Source organism: Hippoglossus stenolepis, chromosome 11 (genome assembly GCF_022539355.2).
Source record: "Hippoglossus stenolepis isolate QCI-W04-F060 chromosome 11, HSTE1.2, whole genome shotgun sequence".
Classification (NCBI taxonomy): Eukaryota; Metazoa; Chordata; class Actinopteri; order Pleuronectiformes; family Pleuronectidae; genus Hippoglossus; species Hippoglossus stenolepis.
Window position 1 is genome coordinate 3045545 of NC_061493.1, and position 25303 is coordinate 3070847.

At 42.5% G+C, this 25303-nt stretch overlaps 1 protein-coding gene across 2 annotated transcripts in view; it reads left to right on the top strand.

The window, feature by feature from the left end:
• chd7 (chromodomain helicase DNA binding protein 7) overlaps positions 1-6187 on the top strand; it is a 72399-nt gene extending 66212 nt beyond the window's left edge. For both annotated transcript variants that reach the window (XM_035170353.2, XM_035170355.2), the window contains exons 36-41: positions 25-258; positions 359-574; positions 767-907; positions 2324-2428; positions 2587-2767; positions 3038-6187. In XM_035170353.2, coding sequence (XP_035026244.2) covers positions 25-258; positions 359-574; positions 767-907; positions 2324-2428; positions 2587-2767; positions 3038-4020 — 1860 coding nt within the window. In that variant the 3' untranslated portion in view covers positions 4021-6187. The remainder of the gene's footprint in view (positions 1-24; positions 259-358; positions 575-766; positions 908-2323; positions 2429-2586; positions 2768-3037) is intronic.
• Positions 6188-25303: the final 19116 nt, after the last annotated feature.

Genomic DNA, 25303 nt, shown 5'->3' on the forward strand with positions numbered 1-25303 from the left:
TTAAGTGATCTATTTGCTATCCAGGCTATGCATCATCACCACAAGGCCTCTCCGTCATTGGCCGGATTTCCCAGTGGCCTGGTTACAAGCTCCTCCCTCAAGGCCCAGATGGAGTTGCTTCAGCAAGCGCCAACCTCTGGACAAAGAGCCAACGGTTCACTGGAGGCTGACCTGCCAATCATGAGAAGGAGGCGAGGCCGCAGGAAAAATGTGGAGGGCCTGGAGCTGCTGTTCATGGGAAACAAGAGAGCAGGAGGGGTATGGAGTGGACCAATAGTCATGTTGTGTTATTGTTCATTGTGTATAAAAATCTGGATTAAATTTGTTTTTCCTCTGTGTCACATTGTTGGACACTCAGGATGATGCTGATGGGGCAAAGGTCTTAGCGGTGGAGGGGGTTCAGCCTTCCGCCCGGGCCCACAGATCGAACACCATCCCAGAGCAGAGCCCTAGTGCCAGATCTCTGGCTTCTGGCAGTCTGGAGGAGGAGGAGGCACCAGTGTCAAACAAGGAGCTGGGAGAGTGGCTGAGGCAGCACCCGACATACACCATGGACATGGCTGGATTTACACCAGTATGGACCTCCTTTCTTCCTTTATATTATAACCCTCCTCACCTGTGGTCGACTAGTTAACGTGCTAATCTGCTCAAATAGTCTTTGTACAGTTTTTCTCCTGTTTCTTTGCTTTGGAAGAATTCCTTTTATCTTTTTTCTATTCTGTTGAACTTGTTATTCATACATTCTTTTTTTGTCTTTCTGCTACAGAAGAATGAAGAGTTACTGTTGTCTCAGTTCTCTAAGCCCAAGCAGAAGCGCCATCGCTGTCGAAACCCCAATAAGATCGACATCAACACCCTTACTGGAGAGGAAAGAGTGCCTGTGATCAACAGACGCAATGGACGCAAGGTAAGCAGACATAGTGATTTCAGACCTTTATTGTGTTGTTGATTTAATTTCAAATGAATGACTGCTATTTTTGCATGTTACACTCTATTACCCATAATGGCAAAATGTTTTTCAAAGTCTTCTGAAAATGATCAAGACATATTCAGTGTATTCAAAGCTTTTGCTGTGGCTCCAAATGGTGTTAAGGTGCATCCTGTCCACTTGAATGATCCCTGATTTGCCTAGAATGTGATTGAGTGTATCTCGGGCACATTGAGTTTTAGAGTTTGTGTGATTGTGTTTGTTGAGTCCCCAAAAACAATCCATGATGTCCAATGAACTTTCTGTGGTGATGCCTAGATCAGAACCATGTCCAAAGCTTTTACTGTTCCCAGGAGACGATGGCATCTAGAACTGTGAAATAAAGTAGTTTTTTAAGGGCCAGGACTCTTCCAAGAGACTGGCCAAACTGAGTAAGTAGGCATAAAGAGAATTTGACAGGCGGGTGACCAATAACCTTCAATGCAATAGAGCTTCAAAACCTGCTGGAAGGATGACCATTTCAGCGGATATCCACCATTCCGTCCTTTGAGTAGAGTGGATAGATGGACATCATGTAAGTGTTGGATCTCGGAGCAGGGAGTGAAAGGTTCTCTGGTCTGAAGAGACAAAATTTGATCCCCATGGTGGAAAAAATGTCTGGTAAACACCATACTCGGCTCAACTCCTGGCAGCAGGAACAGGGAGTCTGGTCATTATAGAGTGAAGGTGCTTGACAGTGGCTCGAAGCCCATTGCCAAGATGCCAGGATGGCTTCTCAGAAAAGGTTCAGACTTAAACCTCATCAAACATTTGTGAAGTGACTTAAAAATGTAGGTCTACCAAGCTAGTCAGACCAAACTTGAGAGGTTCTGCCATGAAGAACAGGAGCAGTTGTGTGAAGCTCAGAGCGGTTTAACCAAGAAGACTGAAACTGTAATTGCTTCAACAAAATACAGAATAGTGATATAAAGTGAGTTTGCAATAATTTCTGCAACTGTCGCCACTTTGTCATTGTGGGTAATAGCGTTTAGGTTGATGCGCAAAAATGTATGTGTTATCCATTTAAATTGTATCAACACAGTTGCGTTCAAAAAGTGGGGTCTGACTTTCTTCTGAAGCCACAGTGCATATGGATACTCATAGCATAACATTATCATAGCACATATTCTTTTCTAGATGTCTAAGGACAAGTTTCATGGCCACTGCGTGTGTTCCTGTATCTGAATGCCGGAAAAAGTGCTGCCCATTGATGCACTGTATTAATGTGTGTGTGAATGGATGAATGGCAATAAACTGTGCTCAAGGGCTTTGAGTGGTCATCAAGACTAGAAAAGCGCTTTATAAATACAGAACATTCCTTCGAGATGAAAGTCATTCCATCTTCCTCTTCTTTAGATGGGTGGGGCCATGGCTCCACCAATGAAGGAGCTTCCCAGATGGCTATTGGAAAACCCAGAGTTTTCTATTGCCCCTGATTGGACAGACATCGTCAAACAGTCGGTCAGTAAACAAGATGAAATCTATGATTACACTTGCACCTTTGCAACAGTTTGTTCATAAAATAAATCTGCGGAAACTGCAGGTCTCAGATGAAGATAGTTTCATTATCACCCTCCCACATTTTATGATGATAATAGTAATAATCCTCCTCCACACAGGGTTTCCTCCCAGAAGCCATGTTCGATCGCCTTCTGACTGGCCCTGTTGTCAGGGAGGAGGGCGTTCGTCGTCGTGGGCGACGACCCAAATCTGAGATTGCCAAGGCAGCAGCCTCCGCCCAGGCAGCAGCAGCAGCTCAGGCTGCCCAGGCATCACTGGCCACTGTTGCTTCATCTGCAGGTACAAGTTACTGCTGAACCAACCCATTCATCACACACTAATAATAATATAATAATGACGACTATAATACAAATAGATACATGTTAAGGAAAAATGCTACTTTCTGATAATGAACAACCTTATTTTTCTTACACTGTTATATTAACCCGTCATTTATTTCCTGAGATCACACTGTGATTTAACTTCAAAGCAGTTAATATATGGTCCAGGGCTAAAGGGTTATCATGCTCTATATTAACCGTGTGTGTTTGTGTTCATGTGTGTCTCTAGGAGGTATCAACCCTCTGCTGTTGAACAGTCTGTTTGGAGGGATGGACCTGTCTTCTCTCCAGAGCCTCCAGTCTCTCCAGTTGGCTGCTGGTCTGATGGCCTTCCCGCAACCCACTGACCCCAAGCAGGCCGCTGCCAGCGCTGCTGCTGCCTCCATGCTGCCCCTCATGCTGCCTGGCATGGGAGGCCTGCCCAACATGGCTGCCGCCCTCCCCAACATCTTCAGCTTAGGCAGTCTGTTTGGGGGTAACCTGGCAACAGCCGCTGCATCCAACGCCGCCATGGCCGCCGCTGTGTCAGGGATCACAAACGGAACAATGGGGGGAGAGGGAGGAGACATTGGCGAAATGGTAACAACAAAGAGAAGGAGAGAGGCAGAGGAGAAAGAGGGAGAATCTGGAGAGGAGGAGGAGGAAGATGAGGAGGAGGCTGATGGAAATAGAGTGAAGAAGGCACAGAGGAAGATGGAGAAAGAGAAGATGAATAATGCTACAGCTGAGGCGTCCATCAACGGTGATGCCGCTGCCCTGCTGGCAGCAGCTGGCATGTCTGCCAACTCTCTGGCATTCAACCCCTTCCTCCTCTCCACCATGGCCCCTGGTCTCCTCTACCCCTCCATGTTCCTACCTCCAGGCCTCGGGGGGCTCACCCTGCCCGGCTTCCCCACTGCCTCCACGCTGGCCGAGCTGCAGAGTGCCATGGCCGGAATGCTGGGGGGCAATGCCATTTCCACAAACCCCCCTAGAGTCGTGGGGGAGGAGAAAAAGGTGCTGAAAGCTTCAGCAGAGGAGGAGGAGGAGGAGGACGACGATGATGAAGACTATGACGAGAAGGAGGAGGAGGGTGGAGGAGAGAGTGACTTGGCTGAGGAGAAGGACGAGGACGCGAGAGGCGAGGCCGACGATTCAGTTCTGGAGGATGGTGGGATGGGAGGAGAGGAAGAGGAGGCAGCAGCGTCTCCACAGAAGGACACGAGTGACTGAAATAGAATACAAAGCTGACTGCCTGGGACATTTCCTCACCTCTGACCTCCCCCTCCCCTCGCCACGTTTACACGCCTCCACCAGAAAAATCCAAACTATTATAAATCCTGATTTCTTCTTTATTTTTTTTTTTCTTACGTTGTGGTTGATTTCTCTCTACATTTGTTGTTTATTTTTTGGCCAGGTATATTTACTATGCGTCAGAGAGGATGAGGTGTGTGTGTTCAGTTCAGTCTCTCTGATCGATAGTGTAGTCAGGGAAAGTCCGCACACTCTTTAAAGACTCTTTTTCTCTACTGGTTCCTGTCTACGTTTCTCTTCCACAATCCCTCAAACAGGACTTCACGAGGTTCCAATAGTGCTATTATTATTATTGTTATAATTGTTATTATTATTATTATTGCTGCTTTCAGCTCACAGATCTGTCATTTTTTTATTTTTGCTTCCTGCGCCTGGACTGTTCTGTTGCTGTTGGCAGCGTCTCATCACAAAGAGAAGAAACATCCGCTGCTGCCATGTTATCTAACATCAGTTCTCAAAAACAAACAGCATCACAGCTAACCCGGCTGTCTGTCTGACAAAGCTGCTGCAAAAGGAATTGTGGGTAATGGAGTTGAGCTGCTCTGTTTCAGAGCAGATTTGTAGTTCTCACATATCAGACCAGGTAGACACTGAGGAGGAAAAGGAAACTAGGCTGGCCTAAAAGTCAGTCTCACACAAAACAACACACAAATCCCAACACACACTATGCATACTTGATCACAAGTTGCACACATGCACATGAGAACACACACGTATTCCACCACTACACACACACACACACACACACACACACGCACACACGCACACACTAACCCCTTCAAACCTTTCTGTCATGTGACTGTTTCTGGGAGGACTTCCTACCAGCTGTGTTCCTTTGAGTGTATGAGTGCGTGTGTATGTGCGTGCACGCATGAACCAATACTGTTAAACCCAGTCCCACACTGTTTGAAAACCAATCTTGAGTCTTTCCACTGCCACATCTGAATCCTCCCTCTCTTGCGAGGTGGCTGGTTTTGGCTCAGGAGTGGCAGGCGGGCTGGGTCTGCCGCCAGTCAGGCCTCCTGATTGGTCCGTTTCAGCCACCGAAAGAACCAGCTGTCCTTGTTCTGAGGTTTCTGTGAATGGATTTGGAGTGGTGGTCCACACAGGGATGTGAGGTTTCAGGTTTCATTTTTTAAAGGGGGCACATGACAGTGGAATTTCCTGGTCGCTGCCACATTAAAATCCCTATTTTATTATTTTCTTTTGTCTTTCACATCCCAGTAGTTCCAGACCAAGTGCTGCTCCCTAGTGACCTTCTCTTTAAAGACTGTTGCTCTAGTCACACACACTGACACCAGGCCTGGCCGAGACAGGACTGAGACACATTTTCAACAGAGTGTGAAATTCACAGGTTTCTCAAGAAGTTCAGCTCTGCTTGTAGAAGTTTTAAATACTTGAAAAGTGCGAGAGGTGTTTGATTTGTTTCCATTCCTGAGGCCAGTTTCAAGATAAATCAAGCGCTGCAAGTGGTTTAAATATTTGAAAGTCCATTCAAACACACATACACTGTGGCCAGGTCTTATTAACATTTGCTAATACAGCCAGCCCAGCAGATGAAGAGAGAGCTGGGACTCCTTCCCTGTCAGAGAACCCTGTTCTCCTCTCTAATGCTGAGACAGCAATAACCAAGGCAGCTTTTGAATGTTCCAACATTACTCTCCCAAAACACACACACACACACACACACACACACACACTATGAATAACCACAAGTGTCATATGAATAGAAAAACAAAACAAACTGTAAATGATGACAAATACGTACTGCAATCAATTTTGTCTCACTCTGTTCCTGTTGATGCACTGGTGTTAAAGAGTTAAATGATCAGGTACCTTTATTACTTAGCTACTTTTCTTGAAAAAAATGGACTTTTTGTTACTTTTAGCCAGCAAGCTGAAGAGCATTACCTCAAAATTCTTATCTAGCCTTGAAGTTTACAGACATACCATGTAAATGTTTTTTTTCCTCTTTTTTTGGTGTGTGTCTTTTTGTTTTTTGTTTTTTGGAGACATCATGTATGATGAATTGTAGCTATGATGCTTTTAATAAAAGTGAATCATGATATTCGCCTAGGAAACCAAACCTCAGCCTGCATCTCATTATTTTTCTAGCTCCGTACTTCTGCTTTGAGAACATTTTCTTGCAGCTTTCTTACAGTCTGGTTAAAGCAGGAATGTTTTTGCATTGTTTCCGCCTCGCTGCTCTGTATTTAAGGTTCCAACATGGGATAAGGGGGAAATGTTATTCCACTTTTATGCCAGCAGTGGAGGTAAACACAGCATCATGGATTTCTAAGGGAGAGTGTGCATTTGTGTTACACATCATGCCTGTGCTCCTTAAAATCACACACTGAGGCAGCACTTTGCAGACATTTTTGGTTTAGTGTTACGTTTTCATGATATATGATTTTTCTGTTGACATGGTAAATATTTTCGAAATATCATTCCTCTTGTGTTTTCTTTCTTTTAAAGAAGTGAAAAAAAAGTCTGAAATTATGGTGTGTGGATATGTCACACTGATCATGCATCGCCATTGATGTATACGGATTATTTTGTCAAACCAGGGAAACAGATGTGGGTAATGGAACTGCTGAAGCTTAATGTGCTGATGTCATTGCTGTGTTGCCATGAGGGGATAATGCATGTTCTTGGGAGGTAGTGGCAGAAGAAAAGGGCTGTGTGAGTTAAAATGTATATATAAATATTTTGACAGTTAATAAGCACCTGCTTTGAGAAGGAAGTGCACCTTATCGACTCAGAACTTGAATCATTGTGTTTTGAAGTTGTCGCCAATAATCCAGTGACATGTAACTGTTCATCTGTGGGCATATTTCATGACAGAGCTGCTGATGACTAATTCAGCACAATTTTCATGGGTTAGTTTGATAAAATATGGATGAAAAAGAAAAGGCTAAAGTTGTAGCCCACAGGTTCAGTCAGTTCCGACTCCGACCTGTAGCTTCAAACACCTGCTCCAAATGACTTCTTAGTGGAAACTTGTTTCACCTGATCATGTGTCTAAAGTCAGATCTATACATTGAACTGTGTTTTATGACAAAAAGAGCTAACAAGTAAGAACCTGAGATGAAAAATGTTTAAGAATGCTTTAAACAGTTATTATATAAGCAATTATAAGTGATAAAACAGTCACCCAAAAACAGTTTTTAATTTTTATTTCATTAACCAATAATTTAATTTGAGTTCAAAATCAATGTTTGTTCATGTAGAAAGTTTGTTCAGTCCATCTGAAACCAAATCCGCCCTGGAGGTGAACTCTAGGCAGGATGTTCGGTAGCTCTGATGATAAATGGTTCTGCATGATTGACGCAAAGCTGTGAAACTAGAAATCAGAAGTTTATTTTACATGCTAGGAGGTAAACAGAATAAAGAGGTGGAGTGTATTTTAAATCTTCCTCTTCCGTCTTAAAGACACAGATAAACATAGATAAAACATGGGAAAACATGTACATTTGTTGCATTGATTGAATGCACTATAAATATGTGAGACAGAGGAAGGAAGCACATATTTGTACAATATCTGATTTTCCCCTTATCTTTGTTCTTCTCAGCTGCTTCTGTGAAAAGAGCTTAAGCTGGACAGCAGGAAATTTAAGCACAAGCAATGTATATTTTAGTGTGAGCACTGGGTTTTTTAAGTATTACAAAATGTAAAATCAATTATTCCTGCTCTAAAACATACCACAATCTGGATTAAAGAGAGGGAAAAAACATGAATACATCTTGTACTGTACACGAGCACTTTATTAGGAACACCTGAACACCTGAGTATTCATGTATTTATCTGACCTCTCATCAACAAGGTGTCTCTGCCCACAGAGCTGCTGCTCGCTGGATGTTTCGGAGTTTTAAGCTCCACTCTGACAAAAACTCCAGAGACTGTTGTGTGTGAAACTCCCAGTAGATCAGCAGTTCTAGAAACACACAAAATAGCCATGGTCGTTGTGAAGCCTGTTTCAGTCGCTTGTATCAAACTGTCATCACCACATGACTGAGGAAATGAAGCTGCAAATATCACTGAACCGCTGGTGTGGGGGCGGTGAGGGGTTTGAACCGTTCAAACATTTGGTGCTATCCCAAAAGCCCCACCGGATGACGGGGACATGAAGGAGCAGTTGTGTGTTTGACACCGTAGACACAGTCAGTGTGAGCAGGCAGGTATGAATAAACCAAAGTGTTTGGTTAAATATGGATGTTGTGGTCATATAACAGTATGAGAGGTCACATGGAGGTGAAATAAGAAAACAGGAAATTGCCTCTCGTTCTCTCTCTCTCTCTCTCTCGCGCGCTCTGTGTTTGTGTGTGTGTGTGTGCGCCACTCCAGCCAACTGTCAAAAATGGCCTCTCCCACTGGAGCTGCTGACAAAACACAAACTGACAGCCAAACCCCATTGAGCGTGTGTGTGTGTGTCAGTGGGGGTGAACAGAGTAGACAATATGTGTGAGATTTTGGCTGTTCTTTTCTTGTTCCCCCGAAACGTATCCAGTGTGTTGCATTGAAATACATAGTGGAAAATGGGTGTATAATGTTTGTAGACGTCAGACATTGTGGAGGCACTGTTAGTTTTCAGAAAGCTTCGTATATACAGTAAATTTGTGTTGAACTGTGTAGAATGAAGAAATCTGTCCAGAATATGGGAAAACAGCAGTAACACACACACCTCTTACTCTACTCACAACAATCTCACAGCAACAGAGTCACAGAGTCAACACAAACTCACACCATCCATCTTGGTGCTTGACAAGTGAAACACTGCATGCTTTGGTGCTGGAGGCAGGGGAGCCAATCAGATGCTTGCCTCCATCTGTCATGTCATTGGTTGGTTCAGGTCATATGGACTCCTGTGACGTTATTCCCACCTGCTGAACACATGAGCTGTGTCCGAGATCTATCAGCCACTCACTCACTGCTCCCTTATACAACACACACTCATTCCAGACACTAACTCATCTTCGTCATGATGAAGAGTGTCAATGTAGCCTTCATGACATGAGTACTACATCCCTGTGAAAGAGTCGAATTGGGGATTTGACTGAACTACTACAGTGAATATATATATATACACACTTGGACAATCGTTTAAAATGGAGGAGTCAGTGTGATCTATTAGGACACAGAAGCTGTGTCTCAATCCAGGGGCTGCATCCTTCGGAGGCTGCATTTAAAGACTGATTGCGTCACAGTGGTGCGACTAGGCTGTCCCAATTCGAAGGCTCCTTCAAATGTGGTCAACAAATACGTCCTCCCCGAGAAACAAAGGCTCCAATGGGTGGATCCTTCCTGGTCAAACCTATCCCATGATTCATTGTGCTTCAGTGACAAACTGCTACTCAAAGAGGTTATGGCTGCAGCAAGCGAGGAGAAAAAGTCAGAAGAATTCATTTTGAAATCTAAGTATCGGCTTCAACCGAACAGCTACAATGGTACACATGTTTAAAAAACATCTTTTCAGCGTTTTTATAAACCAAAGAACTTGTCCATAGCTCTGTTGCTAAACCTACGGCTGTAAAGGGCAGGACAAGCTGGTGACGTATTAAGGAGACCAGACCGTCTCATTATGGTTTGGCTGACGCGGCCCTTCGGAGGATGTGGCCCCTGCATTGAGACACAGCTGAAGTATACTGCCATGCTAGCACCTCTTTGATGTACTTTGAAGTATATGCTAATGTTGGCAAGCTAGCACTCACAGTGGCAATCATTTTAAAGAGGTACATCATTTATCATGTTCACCCCCGCACATAACATTAATTATCTCTGATGCTGAACATTAGTGAGAGCATTAAAACTTTGTCCTGATTGTGGTGCTAGTAGAGAAGTCAGAGGATCACCAGACTTTAGGAGTCACACTCTGGGGACCAGGAATGTACAAAATATGTGTTGTTGAGATATCGTCTGGACCAAAGTGGTGAACAGGGGACATCATGTCAATGGTGAGACATGTTCAACTGAAGGTAAAGGTTAGAGATCCAATCAGGAGGCGAACATGGGTGTTTTAATCTTTTTGAAAAGTCTCTTTTTCTCCCCGTCCAAACCTGGAGTTTTCAAACTTTAATTGAACGGTGTTTGCAGAAGAGTCATAGTAGTGAATATGCCTTAAACAAAAAGTAAAAAAAGATATAGCCTCAATTGAAGGCACCATAACAGCAGCAACATGAGTTCTGATGTGAAACCATATATACTACAGTGTCTGTTATGGTCTGTTAAGTTAGGGTATAGTTTGTTATCAGACTAATGTCTCGGTGTTAATATTGTAAAGAGGTGAACGTACTTACTGTGTACTGTATACTGCACCTTTAAGAGCCACTGGCAGCCTGGACTCAATGGAAATCAATAGAATGTCCCCACATACAGCTTAATACAAACGTGTGTGTGTGTGTGTGTGTTTACTATAGCAGACAGTAGAGAGAGGTCGAGTGTGTGTGTGTGTGTGTGTGTGTGTGTGTGTGTGTGTGTGTGTGTGTGTGACAGACGTCTGGCCTAATCGCTTTGCTGGAGGAAGTGGGACGTGAAATCCACCAGCCGCACCACACCACATGCACACACACACAGACTCACACACAGACTCACACACACACACACACACACACACTGAACCACATACCCAGCATGCCGCCCTGTCTTCTACCCTCATTTCTCCTTCCAGGAATTTAGAAAAAAACTGTCTTTTTTTCCAGATTTCTACTTGTTTATTCAAGGTCATTGCAAAAATGTAGAAATATACAAGATAAGAAATTTCAGTCCATTAATACAAATAATATATACATTCAGTAAAAATGTAATTTTATATAGGATAGGACATAGGATGATTCTACATATTCAGAGCTAATTTCAACATAGAAACATACAAACGTGTTTTCAAGCAGGAAATCAGAGTTTGAGTCATATCAGTGTTCACTAAATAGACACCTGTGATCTGATTGTGTGGATTCTATACGCTGAGCCACCGAGCAGAGCCATGTTACACTGTGATATGTTGGGACAAAGCCTGGCTTTGTTTCTGAAGGATCTCTGCGGGCATCGTGGCTCTGTCTGTATCCACATCACTGTTCACTGTGTTGCCAGGCGGTGCTCTGCCAGATCACTTGTCATGGATTTGCCCAGATTAGTAATTATCCAGTCTTATTGTTGAACAAACTGTACATGATGGTGATGACAATGAAGATCTGCAAAGGCCCATGTCAAGATCTAGATCAGAAGAATCACATTAAAGGGGCAAGCCACTGATTTAACATGGAACTCTGTTTAGTCATCACAAGGAGAACTACAGCCTGTACATACAGATACATAGATAAGATGAGATAAGATAAGATAAGATAAGATAATCTTTTATTTGTCCCACTATAGGGACATTTACCTTGTTATAGCAGCAAAAAGGGAAAAGTGAAATAAACACTCAGTAAAGGTAATAAATAAGTAAAACGATATAAACACAAAGAACTATAATAGATACAAAATATGTACACTGTAAATGTATATGTGTATAAACAACGGTTTAAGGGTTTTAATGGATAGTCCAGCAGACATTTTAGAAATCAGGAAGCAGAACACATCCTATGAAAGACATCATGGAGTTTCTTTATGGAAATTGTAGAACGGAGCTTGACCTACATTAGTGACCATCTGGGCCTCTCCTGCTTCTATTTTGACCATTCAGTTTTCTACTGCGACTCTTGTGAGAGAACTGCATGGAGGTGCAGTATTAAATGCACTAATACTAGTGCAATAGTAATAAAACTAAGTATAATGTGTGCAGCAAAAACCTCTCTGATCTTATTTCTCTGTGCCCCCAATTAAAAACAGACTAGTCTTGTCTTCATGACTTCAGAGGGACATGATGGACACATTTATTTCCTAGAGACTTAACCTTAATCATTACCCTTACCCTAACCTTGAGCTGAACCTAACCTTACACTAACTTAAAACATGTCTTCATATGGCTGGGTAATAAAGCAACATCAATATTATCCAAATATCAATTTCATAAATTGCAATGTAACAAAAGTCCAATATATATCAATAGAATACTTATGTATTGTGTATTATCACATTAAGGAGGTATGACACATAACTGACATTTAAGAAAGTTTTCTGTTTACCAAGTGTTTATGATTCTCTGCTCACAAAGAAGACTTTAAAACCACAACCTTCACTCAGGAGCAAACATTTGTCTGTGAACTCAAAATAAATAATAATCTCACATTTATCCTGATTATTATTGATATTGACTGGTATGAATTTTCTTTTATCTTGATATTGCACACATTCATACAGTGCATCTATACATAGCACCTCTCCACTCACACAGCCCATCCGCACACTGATGGTTCAGCTATCAGGTGCCAGAGGTAGAAAATATGATGTAAAGAATCAATCAGTGTAACCTAACTAAGCAAAAGGTTGTAAACATCTAATAGACACTGAGCCTCCTCCTGGTCTGCTTTCAAAGTGGAAACATAATTGTCTCTACTAACTATTAACTAACTATTTTATATATTTTTATATCATTATTTATATTTTATGCTTTTAAATGCCTTTAAATTACTGTCGTTTTTAGTTTTTTCCTCACTGTCTCTCCATTGTATAATAAGATATGATACCAGTGGTGAAAAGTACATTTACTCAAGTATTGTATTGAAGTAGAAATTGTTGAATTTCAGAGGGAAATAATGTAACTCCTACCTGTCTAACTACATTTGGCAGTTTTAGTTACATTTCCACAGTGGATAATATAACACACTGTCAAACTACAACCCACTGGGAAGGATTAAACCAGTGGTCGCTAACCTTTTGTTTAAATTCACTCTAGCTCCACCTTCCTAATCCCATTTCACCCAGTAGCATGATTGTAGAGAGGCTGAAATTGGAGTCCAAACTAACTATAATGATAAGATCAAATCTGTATTTCTCAAAGCTTTTGGTTTAGAATAAAGCTGAGACTGATCATTTGAATATGTAGGTTTAGGTTTATGTATAAATCTAAACACTAAAGTAGTCAAATGTTTTAAAATGAGAGAAAACACAATAGACGAGGTGAAAGAACACTGAACACCCATTACTGTGGATTTATGATATGATTATATGCAACCAAATAAACTTCAATAGACACACACTGGAAGCTCTGTCGATATCCATCTGTACCTCACCCTTTCATGTGTGTAACTCTGTGTGTTTGTGCATGTGTGTGTGTGTGTGTGTGTGTGTGTGTGTGTGTGTGTGTGTGTGTGTGTGTGTATGTGCGTGCGCGGGTGCATGCGTGTCTCCTGTCCAGATGAATCTCTCTCCACTCGGCTGGATGTGTCACTTCCTGCTCTCTGCGGTTGTCATGGAGAGGCCAGGGCTCCAGCGATAAAGAGCCATCTGCCGTTGGCATGACCACCTACAGCCCGGCCACCGTCACAGCAACTGTGATTGATAGCCCCCAGAGAGTGACACAGAGAGAGGGGAGGATATGATAAAAAGGGAGGAGACAGAAGTGAAGGGAGCATGGAGCAGGAGGAGCAGGAGGAGCAGAGAGGAGGCGGACAGAGGGGTTGTGAGGGCAAAGGAGTGGAGAATAAAAGAGGGAGGACAGAAAAGAAAAGGGAGGAGGAGGAGAGATGGAGACATGTACAGATGTCCTCCTGTTTGCTCTGGGGTTTCAGTCTCTCTCTTTCTCTCTCTCTCTCTCTCTCTCTCTCTCTCTCTCTCTCTCTCTCTCTCTCTCTCTCTCTCTCTGTCTCTGTTTGCAGGGGAGACAAATGGTAAAAATGTGATACTGAGAGCCAGTGCATCAACTGCAAACATGCACACACACACAAAATAATGGCATTCATTCAACCCAGTGGCGTGTCGTCAGGACATGCAAGACAAGCAGTGCTCGACCCGTTAAAGCTAAATTTAGAGACCAATTACAAAAACAGTGGGCGAGATCTCTCCAGAACAGTTCTGTCCCATCAAGGATCCGATGTCGCCTATTTTCATTCATCTTGTAACTTACTGCCCTCTTGTGGCCACAGTAGACTCTGGAAGCTAGCTTGACTGCAGCCTTTCATAGTTTGACTCATGTCCCATCTACTAACATGGAAGAGGCCGTGTTTATGACCTTTACTGCAGCCAGCCACCAGGGGGCTATCCAGATGATTTTGCTTCGCTCTTCTGGAGCTGGCGTCCATCTATGATTTAAACATGCCTACTAAAGATGCCTGTGCCACTGCTTGAAAAGTTGAGCTTTTCTCAACTTCTACTGCACACAACGCAAGCTAATCGAAGCAACAGGACCACAATGCAATTCAGCTATGCATGACATGGCCCAATTTAAAGAGAATGAGCAGTGTTTCAGGTGAAGATATACACATATGTGGGAGGGCAGGAAACAAGAAGTCTTGCACTGAAATTCAGGCAAAGGGGTACAGAGTGTATATATATATAACAGCCAGAACCGATGTGGAAGGTGAAAAGCAGTGTGATCCCTGTGATGTAGGAGCATTAGGGGCTGTGACCCCCAAACAGGTAGAGTGGGTCCAGCAGATCCCAGGTACAACATCTGAAGCCTCTGCCCAGAAGAGCACAGTCCTAGGAGCAGCTACGATACTGCACAGAACCCTCAAACTCCCAGACCTCTGGTAGAGGACCCGACCTTGAGGGAAACATACCACCTCATGTCCCACATGTGGGGTGCGAAACCAATTTTTTTTACTGTACTGTATATACATCCTACAGTGATTGCTCATTGTGGAAACTGTTGGGTTTCCCTATAATATTGTAATGCCAGCCTAACCACGTAAAGTGTCTTGAGATAATGCATGTTGGGATTGGGTGATAGATCTTAGTTGAGTTAAAGGTAGGATTGGTAAGTTGTTTCTAAAACACTTTCAATCTTGTTTGTGGAAATCTTCTTCACGTCCCGATGGCCATTAATAGCCATATAAATAAAGTGGTCTGAGAAAAAAAAATTGCCAGGGAGACATATATAAGTCGGCTTCTAGCAGTCGTCAGGCAGTGTGTGTTCATGTGGGCGTAGCTGTGACGAGGGCTAATGGGAGGGGTGGGATGGTCAGTTGCCTTTTTGTGTATCCTGCTCTTGCTAACTTTTCCACGATGACTAACCCTAACTTTAACATTTGCTAATGAGCAGTAACACAATTGAGTACTACGGACGCTGATGATCATCTTAAGTTTTGCAGTGATATGAACCGACGAACATTGTAGTCCTTGAAGTGACGCTGCTTACTTAGAAAATATCAACGTTTGTGGTAAACAGGCTACAACCCAACAGAAAAATGTGGTATGGCCCTTTAAGCTCCAGTAGCTTATTAATGTGGAGAAAAGCCTCATTAAATGTGTGGATGTCAGTGTAATGGGAAATGTGATGTTCCCACAGTATAATGTGGAAGTATGGAGATGTGGGCTTGTATTTCAAACAACAGGCCTCTTGTCCTGCTCCGAGTCTCATTTCATCCACTTTATGAGTTTTCTGTCCTGATTCTCCTCAGCTGAGAATTTCCAGTAACACTCTGGTAAGATGAGCGGCCAAATCAGTTAACAGCAGAGACGGCTGAGTGCTCTCCTGTCAACTGCTACATTACCACCGTTTTTGCCACAGCTCCCTGAAGTCGCACATATAATAATTAATTTCCGATTCAAAGCTCGTGAAGACTCAGGTGACTGTCTTATAATCATGAATGTGTAATTGTTTCTATGTGTGTATGTTGAACAGATTTATTTGATTCATTTTTAATTCATTCCTGGGCCTGATCTCGTTTCATCCCTTTCAGTTCATCTCTTCTAAATCAGTGGAGATATGAATCAGCCCTGTGTGGTCTGCAGGGGAAAAATCAATTTCTATGGCAGGAGATACGAGATCCTCACTGTATCTGTGTGTGTGTGTGTGTGTGTGTGTGTGTGTGTGTGTGTGTGTGTGTGCGCGTGTGTGTGTGTGTGTGTGTGTGTGTGTGTGCGTGCGTGTGTGTGCGCGCGCATTCGAGTCCTGTGAAATACGACCCCGGTGCCTTGGTCCATCCATTTCCAGGGGTAGCTGCTGATGGCACTATGTAAGCCTATCATATCGCTTAATGACTCTGAAGTCATCACTTACCTCATCCTGACATCAGGTATCGATTGGCTGACTGGGAGAGGGATGACAGATAGATGAGTGGACAGACAGATGGATGGAGGGATGGACAGCTGGAGATATACAGTAGATCTTTACATATAATTCTATCAGAAGCCTTTGAATATAAATCACAAAAGAGCTAATCATTAAATAGCCTTAAACTCCATCATGGCTGCATCCTGTTCCCTGCACAGAGAAGCAGTTTTTATTATTGTGCTACTCCACACATATAAGATGACACTTGACTTGATTAGTCCACGGCTGTACAGTATATAAACCAATATCACAAATCACTAATGTGCCTCAGGGGGCTTTACAGTCTGTACAGCATTACAACACCTTCAGTCAGATAAGGAAAGAGTCCCTATGAAAAACCCTTTAACGGGGCAAAGAAAGGAGGAAAACTCAGGAGGACCAACAGAGGAGAGATCCGTCTGTGAGGAGACATGCAATAGATGCTTAGGAAGAAGAGCAGTGTCACAGATTTACAGAATTAACTCTCAGGACGGTCACATTATAGATTAGGTGAATATGCAGAACATGTTCAGGAAGGATGTGGATCGGAGAGATGTGGTTAGTGACAGGATGGGACGCAAGGCAATCATTTCATTTGGACCAAATTAAATGGTGTTGATTACAGTCCTGCGAGGGGCGTTTCTCTGACCAACCCTACATTTAATGGCTGAGATTTTTTTTTTAGTAATCAGAATTATTAGCAGTTTGAAAGGGTAAATTCTGAGCAAAATGTATGTGCTAAAAATGTCGTCAGTAGTAGTGACACTGTCTAATGAGAAGCTTTATGAATACAGCCCCTGGACACTCTTATGCGTTAGGGACAACAAACAAACAAAGGGGTTAGAGAGATGCAATAGTTTTCAGATCGTTTACAGTGATCTTGTCAGCAGAACCACACAGACTGAACTTTAAACACTGACTTCAATAGATTCATGGACTCTAAACCCCTTGAGTAATCAAATGAAAAGCAACGAACTGAAGGTTTAGGAGAAAAGATGAGTTTTAAGCTTGAATTTCAAAGCGTCACCAGAGCCAGGGAGTGGGATGTGAGCAGGGAGGTTGTTCTGGAGGGAAATACCCTGCAGACTGCAGACTTCGCCTGAAGGCTGGATTTGTTGCACATTCTTTTGCTCACCACAGTTGTAAAGAGAGGTTATCTGAATTACTGTAGAAGGTCGAACCAGTCTGATCGTTCTGCTCTGCCCTCTCGCATCAACAAGCTGTTTCTATATCCATCAATCAATCAATACATCACATTTTATTTGTATGGCCCATATTCACAAATCACAATTTGTCTCATAGAACTTAACCCTCATCATCAAACATGATCCTCATTATGCACCGCTGACACGTGATTGGCTGATTGGATAATTGCGTGGTGTACAGGTGTTCCTGAGTGTAAGGTTGAGGGAGATGTACAAATTATAATTCTGCTACTATGATGAATATAAATATAAATATATACCAATCAGTGTCATCCACACGGAAAGAGCATACAAATTACCACAGTGATTCATGTCCTGGCTATTGCCCTCTGCATGGTTCCCAGTGTACCTGTGCTACATATACTCTCAAAACACACTGTTGTAAAGTGTGAGCAGCTAAAAGACAATAGCATACAGCTTCAGTAAAGTTTCAGATCTGTTCACACTCCTTGTGCAGTTGTGTTTGGGAGAACGTGTTTCCACAGTAACCCAACGTATCGTCTACTTTTTGTGTCTAAGTCACTGGTACAATCATCAACCGGGCCTGTCTCTTCAGTGAAAGGAGCCAGCAACACCAGCAAACACTCCCCAAGAGCCGTAAAGTTAATGGACCTCTTTGGTGAGTGATAAATACATCAGCACCAACATTATGAGGTCAGGCCAGCATCACTTCACATTTAATAAGGAACCGACCTGACATCACAAGAGAGGCAGTAATGCCAGTCAGATCAGAAAGAAGGATCTCACAGGACATTGGTTACGACTGCAGCCAGAGGGTTCACACCCAAAGTGAGTGAAGGATCACAGGCCTTATTTGGATAAATGTTGACATCACAAACAATTTTAAATCTCATTAGAAAGAATAAAAAGTCTGTTTTCCTTGACAAAACCATTTATAGCTGATGGAGATGGTTTTAATACATGAGTTGATATGAATATAGTTTGTCTAGTTTAGCGACCTGAGCAACATAGACATTAGTATACTCAGGTGGAGAAGCTTCATTAATGGTGAGAAAACATGTGTTTTATCCATGTTTTACATAAAGCAGTCACATCCACATTATGCTGAAGAATCTAATCATTTATTATTAAGGCTTCAACATAAAGTTCAAATTCATAAAAAGCTATTACATTCAGGGTCTTGTTGGGACTGGATCAGTAACAGGCCAGTTGGTAGGACCACCACGAGATGATGCATTAACTGGGACCGTCTTTATGTTTTGTCCTGTGTCCTGTGCATGTGACCTTATGAGGATGTAACTGTGATACCTTAGATATATATTTTACTAAGTGTTATCAGCTGCTTTGTGGACGATTAGATTTTTATGATTTTAGAGAAAGACAACCTTGTGACTAATACAGTGGAAGAGAACTAAGCTAAACCCTCACTACCTGTAAACCTACCAGGCTCACTGATCACCTGCAGTCTGCCACGCAGTGATACTATACTCAAAATACTATACTCCCTAATGTCCAATGGACTAGTTTGTATTTATATGCACAGTCTCATCAACCAGTGAAAGGGCTTTAAAGGGCAAGTCACATTCACCCATCCACACACACATTCATACAGCGCTTCTATACGGACCAGTATCAGTATCTTGTCCAAGGACACATCGGAATGCAGACTGGAGGAGCCAGGGATCAAACCACCGACCTTCTGGTTAGGGGACAACACGCTCTATCTCCTGACTGTATCTGTAACACTTGTCTGTATTCCTACATAAGACAGTGGCACCAGTTCCAACAGGCTGCTCAAAAAAGTCCAGAAGAAAGATAGAAGACCCGATTGCTATGAATTGGTGGGTCAGCACTTATCACAAGAGCTTGCTGTGTGTGGCTGTGTGTGTGTGTGTGTGTGTGTGTGTGTGTGTGTGTGTGTGTGTGTGTGTGTGTGTGTGTGTGTGTGTGTGTGTGTGTGTGTGTTAGTTGAATGAACCACAATTTAAACCTAATCCAATATATTAGTATTTAAAAGCCACCAGGAGTCCAGTCAGGTTTATTATTTAGTGTGCAGGTTATTTTTCTCAGCCAGAAAAACAGTCTGTCGTCACAGCAGGAACGGTGCTGTGAACCTTTTGGTACCCAGGAACATTGCCTGTCTAAATTCAGCTTCTCATGTACAAAATGGATGAGACGTGAGTTCAATTTGAGTTTGGAGTCCGACTCAAAAAAGGAGTGCTTGTGTTTTGGGTGTCCACAGCAGAAATGTGTGAGCAATCTTCATTGGAATTAAAAACTTCTGTGTTTTAAAATGAAAAACACTGGGAAGCAGCACAACATCTTTGCTGCTGTGAATGTTCCAGATGAGTAAACACTTTTTGCACATACGCTTTACTCCCCACCCGTCACTTCTCATCTTTCCTACTGTGCAGGTGTGAACGTGTCCTTGTACGTATAACCTTGATTTTATTATGAACATAAGCACATTTATGTCCAGGACAAGCAGAAACCATGAACTGGCCTTGTGACATCCTCACTTCTTCAGAGGACTGTTTGAAAGTTAACAGTTGGGTTTAATTGTGCCTTTATGTGGTGTCGGAATAATTTATTAGTTCCCCGACTGTTCAGCTGATCAGCTCTACATAGCGCTTCAAGTGAACTTGTCAAATGTTACACTTTTGTCACTTGCAAACTGAAGGTCCAACTGTTTAATTCTTTTTAGATTAACGTTTTAAATATTTAAATTATAGTTTTTTTTACAAAGTCCATGTTTTTTTCACATTCCGCCTTCAAAGCACATGAACCTCAAAACTTGGGAAATTTGCGACCCTCTGGTGTGAATGAACAGTGAAGCTGCTTCAGGGGCTGGAAGTGAGAACACAAATGTCCAAGTGGGAGCCTCCGGACTGTCTCCAGCCAGTCCCCTGGTAAAAAGTCCACAAAATGTCCGAATGAGCCGATGTGACAAAACAGGATCTCCACAGCAGCATTTATACGTTATGTCCTGTTTTCTACCTTTACCTGAAAGCTCTGCAGATTTTTGTGTTGTTGTGAATGCGTCTGTGCAGAGCTGCTACTGTTGCATTGTTCATGTGACCCTCCAGAGAAAGTCCAGACTCTATTCAACAGTATAAGGTTCAGATTAGAATAAGGTTTATTAGGTTAAGGTTAAGAGTCAGGGATTTATCCTAGTGGTTGTTTACTGTAGTTGAGATGGAGAGGGTCTCAGTTATGCTTCAGAGATACTGACCTCACAAGTACATCTTTGCTTTGTGCGGTAGAGTCTCTGACCACAACTGTCAGTGATGTCACGGTTATTGATGTGACCGACTCAAACACATCTGCAGGAAGAGAAGCAGCTTCTCCATCAGTCTCAGCTTTTCACTTTTTCAGTCAACATGACTGAAGTGTGTCGTCCAGTCTTTGTTTATGATGGAGCTGTTTGTTGGGAGACAGTATGACATCATCACAAACACTGATGTCACTGCAGGTTATGGATCCATTTTATATCCTCCTCAGTGTGTGTGTGTGTGTGTGTGTGTGTGTGTGTGTGTGTGTGTTGGCAAGCACTGCGCCTCCTGCTCTCCTCCTGACCTAACACCCCCCACCCCACCGCCTCTCCCCTCCCCCTCCTCACCTCCCTACCACTCTCCCCTCCCCCACGCCACCAAGGACTGTGTGAGGACAATGGAGGTATGTTGGGGGAGGGGTGAGCAGATCAACCACAGCGTGGATCATCTGCATCACTGAACACAAGGGAGGGGCTGTGAGGTCATCAGGGAGGCTGCGTGTTATTGGTCAGCTGGGAGGTTATATGGATCAGTATGAGCACAAATGTTCTTCCTTCCTTCCTCTCACTATCTCTTTCTTTCTTTCTTTCTTTCTTTCTTTCTTTCTTTCTTTCTTTCTTTCTTTCTCTACTTAAGTCTGTGTAGATTGTCACCTGAGGTGTGAGTGGTCAGAGCGGTGCTTCCATTTCAGGAGGATCATACATAAAACTGGAGAAAAGGAAGAGGAAGAACTTGATAAAATGCAAATGCATTGAAAGGAATACTTCCCCAGACACTAACCCTAACCCTCCATTTAATGCAATATAATAAATTGCAGACATGTTCTGTCAACAGGTTTTGCTGGAACTACTCGATGAAATCTGTGGATATTGAACTATATTGGACCAGCGAAACTTTCTGAAAAGACTAAATAATTCAAATGACCTCAGACGATGAGATGCAGATCAAAGCTCTGAAAAAGCTCAAATTGGGACTAGTGTGTCACAGTGACATGCACGAAGGTTGGGAAAGAAGTTTCATATATGTTAAAGTGTATGAATATTTGAAGATAATATTTGAAATTTATGGAAACACAGGGAGTCAAATGGGTCATTGTGTGTGTGTGTGTGTGTGTGTGTGCTCATGCATGTCCTGTCACATCACCTGGATTAAAGCTCTAGCAGAGATCTGTATGAGGCCACAGCTGATGATCTCATCCTAGACTGTGGAATTCTATCCCCTGTATTCTCCCTGTAAACATTGTGTGTGTGTGTGTGTGTGTGTGTGTGTGTGTGTGTGTGTGTGTGTGTGTGTGTGTGTGTGTGTGTGTGTGTGTGTGTGTGCTGGGCCATGAAATAAGGACCTGGTTATGAGATTGACTTTACTGATAACACAGACAAACGAGCAGATTACATTGTCATATCTTTGAGTTTCACTTCAAACTGAGTTGACAAATGTTACATATGTATCACTGTATTATTGTAATATTATTATTATTATATATTAGTGTTTTCTGTAGCCAGGGGCTGAATTGAGAGATCTTTCTAACTTTCTGATTATTGTCTCCCACCATGCTGACTGCTGACAGACTGGTGCTGGCTGCAGGAGTTAGCTCACACTGACCTCTGGTGGATTACAGAGGATCTGCATCTAATGACAACATTTTGCATTGGAAGGGTCATTTCACTAATTATATTTGTCAACTCACTGGTGGACATTTGACATTTTTTATGTTTTCACCCCTATTTGTTTGTTTGTTTGTAAGCAAGATTACACAAAAACTATAGTACAGATCACCATGAATCTTGGTGGAAGGGTGTAGGCTCACGGAAGAACCCATTAGATATTGGTATGGATTGATGAAAAAAATCAAGCATGTTTAGGGGACTGATATCTAAAATGTGTGCAATTGAAGTGATTGCTCATTGTGGGAACTGTTGGGTTTCTCTCGACATTTTAAGATCTTGAACTTACTTTTGGTCTGTCTTCAGTTTTTCGTACTTCATCTTCCAGTTATCTTTGCTGTTTTCTATATCACATCTGCAACATTTCTGCTGTTCAAAAGTCAGATTTGCAATAGAAGACATATTCTCAGCACACAAGGTAAATGTTTGTTTCTTTTCAGTCATCCACTTCAATTAAATTAGATTTGTGAATGTTTCTCACATTCTCTTAGAGATGATTGGTCCCAGTTTCATTGTAAAAACGTCTTAACAGCTACATCAAAGGAACAGAAGCTGCAGTTTTATACCTTGGATCGCAACTTTCCAAAATTCTATGAGCTCACCAAAAGTAACAACCCCCAAAAAATCCTGATCTCAAGAGGCTGAAACTCACTGGAGTCTCTCCAGCCTAATAATGTGCCTATTTGAGTGTGTCAGTGCACTCAGCCTAATCTGTGTGCAGTTACAGGTGAGAGGTACTTCATCACTATAAACCATCCGGACTGGAGCACCTGCTCCGCTGCCGCTTCCAGCCCACAGATGTGATCCTGAGCACGTATCCTATCACCGCTCTACTCGCTGCCAGCAACATTTCTTTTCACTTTACAAACTGGGCCAACTCTGTACCACAAAACACCACATATTATCCAGCCGAGTGTATCAGAACCAGGAGAACAGAGAAGTGGACCACATTAAACTAAAGATCAATCAATCAAATTTTATTTGTATAGCCCATATTCACAAATCACAATTTGTCTCACAGGGCTTTAACATGGTGTGACATCCTCTGCCCTTAACCCTCAACAAGAGTAAGGAAAAACTACTAAAAATGTATTTAAGATGTATTTAGAAAAAAGGAAAAAAGCCAAACAACAAACCATATACCTGCAGGGAGAAAGAACGAGTGACTCCACAAACATATACAGCTGATGAACAGCCTGCAAAGGTAAATAGAGTCTGGAAAAAAGCAGCAAATAACAAACTGCACCATTCAGTTAAAGAAATAATGAAACACTGTTGTATGCCTCTGCCAACCGGTGCAGTTTCCATCTACATAAATTTGTTCATCAGATTCATATAAGGTCACTGTGAACTTTACCTTTGACCACTGAAATCAATGCCCAATTTGAAAGAATTCCCTTGAGGTGATCCTGAGATATCACGGTCAAGAGGCCAAAATGTGTTTTGTGAGGTCACAGTGACCTTTGACCATCAAACTCTAATCAGGTCATCCTTGACTCCAAGAGAATGTTTATACCAAATTTGAAGAAACTCCCTCAAGGGGTCCTTGAGATATCGCATTGACGAGAATGGGACGGATGGACAACCCGAACACATAATACAGCAAGGAGGTTTTGTTTTTGTCTGCATTTATTTGTTTGAATGTTTGTTTTTTAGCAGGATTAGGAAAATACCACCGATTTCCATGACATTTTGTGGAGAGGGGGGCCATGACCCAAGGAGGAACCCAACCCATTATATTTCGGTGTGGATCCGGATCCGGAAGCTGATCCAGAATAATTACTGGATATTGATGATAAAAATCAGGCATGTTTAGGGGACTGATATTTGAGTGTGTGCAGATCCACATAAAAATCTGGATCTGGTGAATTAAAACATGGTCTCATAAGGGGAATGTTGGGCCTTGGCCGAGGTATGTGCTCAACTGAGTTTGTTTAAAACTTCTTCTGTGGTGACTCCACTGTGTGAATGCCTGATCCTGACTGTCCTCAGTCAAGTGGAGCTGTGTTTTCTGACTGTTCACTGCCATCACACTTTAATAAGAATTACAAACCAGGCCGTGTAGCTGCTGAGGCCACGGCTGCTCGACCAGATCACCCCTCAAAGATGCAATTATCCAGAATGAGTTAATTAGTCTATAGTTAGTGTTCTCCTCTTTAAGGATTCGCTGTGCCATAATAAGACCTTCATCAGTGATGATATGATAAAGACATCAAAGTAGGAGGACTGACAGACCAGAGCAAAGGTTTCACTTCATGTTTGTTTCCCTCTTTACAGTTTTATCTTTAGATAAAGCTGCTCTGCAAAGCTCTGATTAATGAATGACAATAATGTGATGGAGCATAATCGAGTGTGTGAGCAGAATGGCTTTTTATATAAACCAGCATAATGGGAAAGGAACCATCCTGTGTACCTGCAATTAAGGGGTCTGGTTTCGAGTAATCATGTTAGTGCATGTAACTGGTTAGTGAAACAAAACATGACAGTGAAATATACTTAGAGAGCAATTTATCAGAAACATCATACAAACACATGGCCACTCAGAGAGCAGTTACAGGGTTATGTGCCTTGCTCAAGGTCACTTTACCTGTGGCTGTGGAGGGAGGTTCTTTATGCTGGTCCAGGGATTCAGACTCGTGACCTTTTGGTCCAGAGTCCACTTCTCCAACCTCCAGGCCACAGCTGATTGATGGAGCATCACATCATTTCTGCAGATTAGTCAGCTGCACATTCATCATGCTGCCAATGTGCTGTTCTACCACATCACAAAGCTTCCACTGGATTCACATGGAACCAGTTTGAGACGAGAATGTGTGGAGAAAACATTCTCTACACAATCACACCTCCAGCAGCCTGGACTGTTGACACAAGGCAGGTTGACACCAGACTGTGACTCTGCCATCTGCAGCCTCAGCAGATGTCTGTGTTCATCAGACCAGGCAACATGGTTCAGTCTTCAGCTGTGAGTGAGC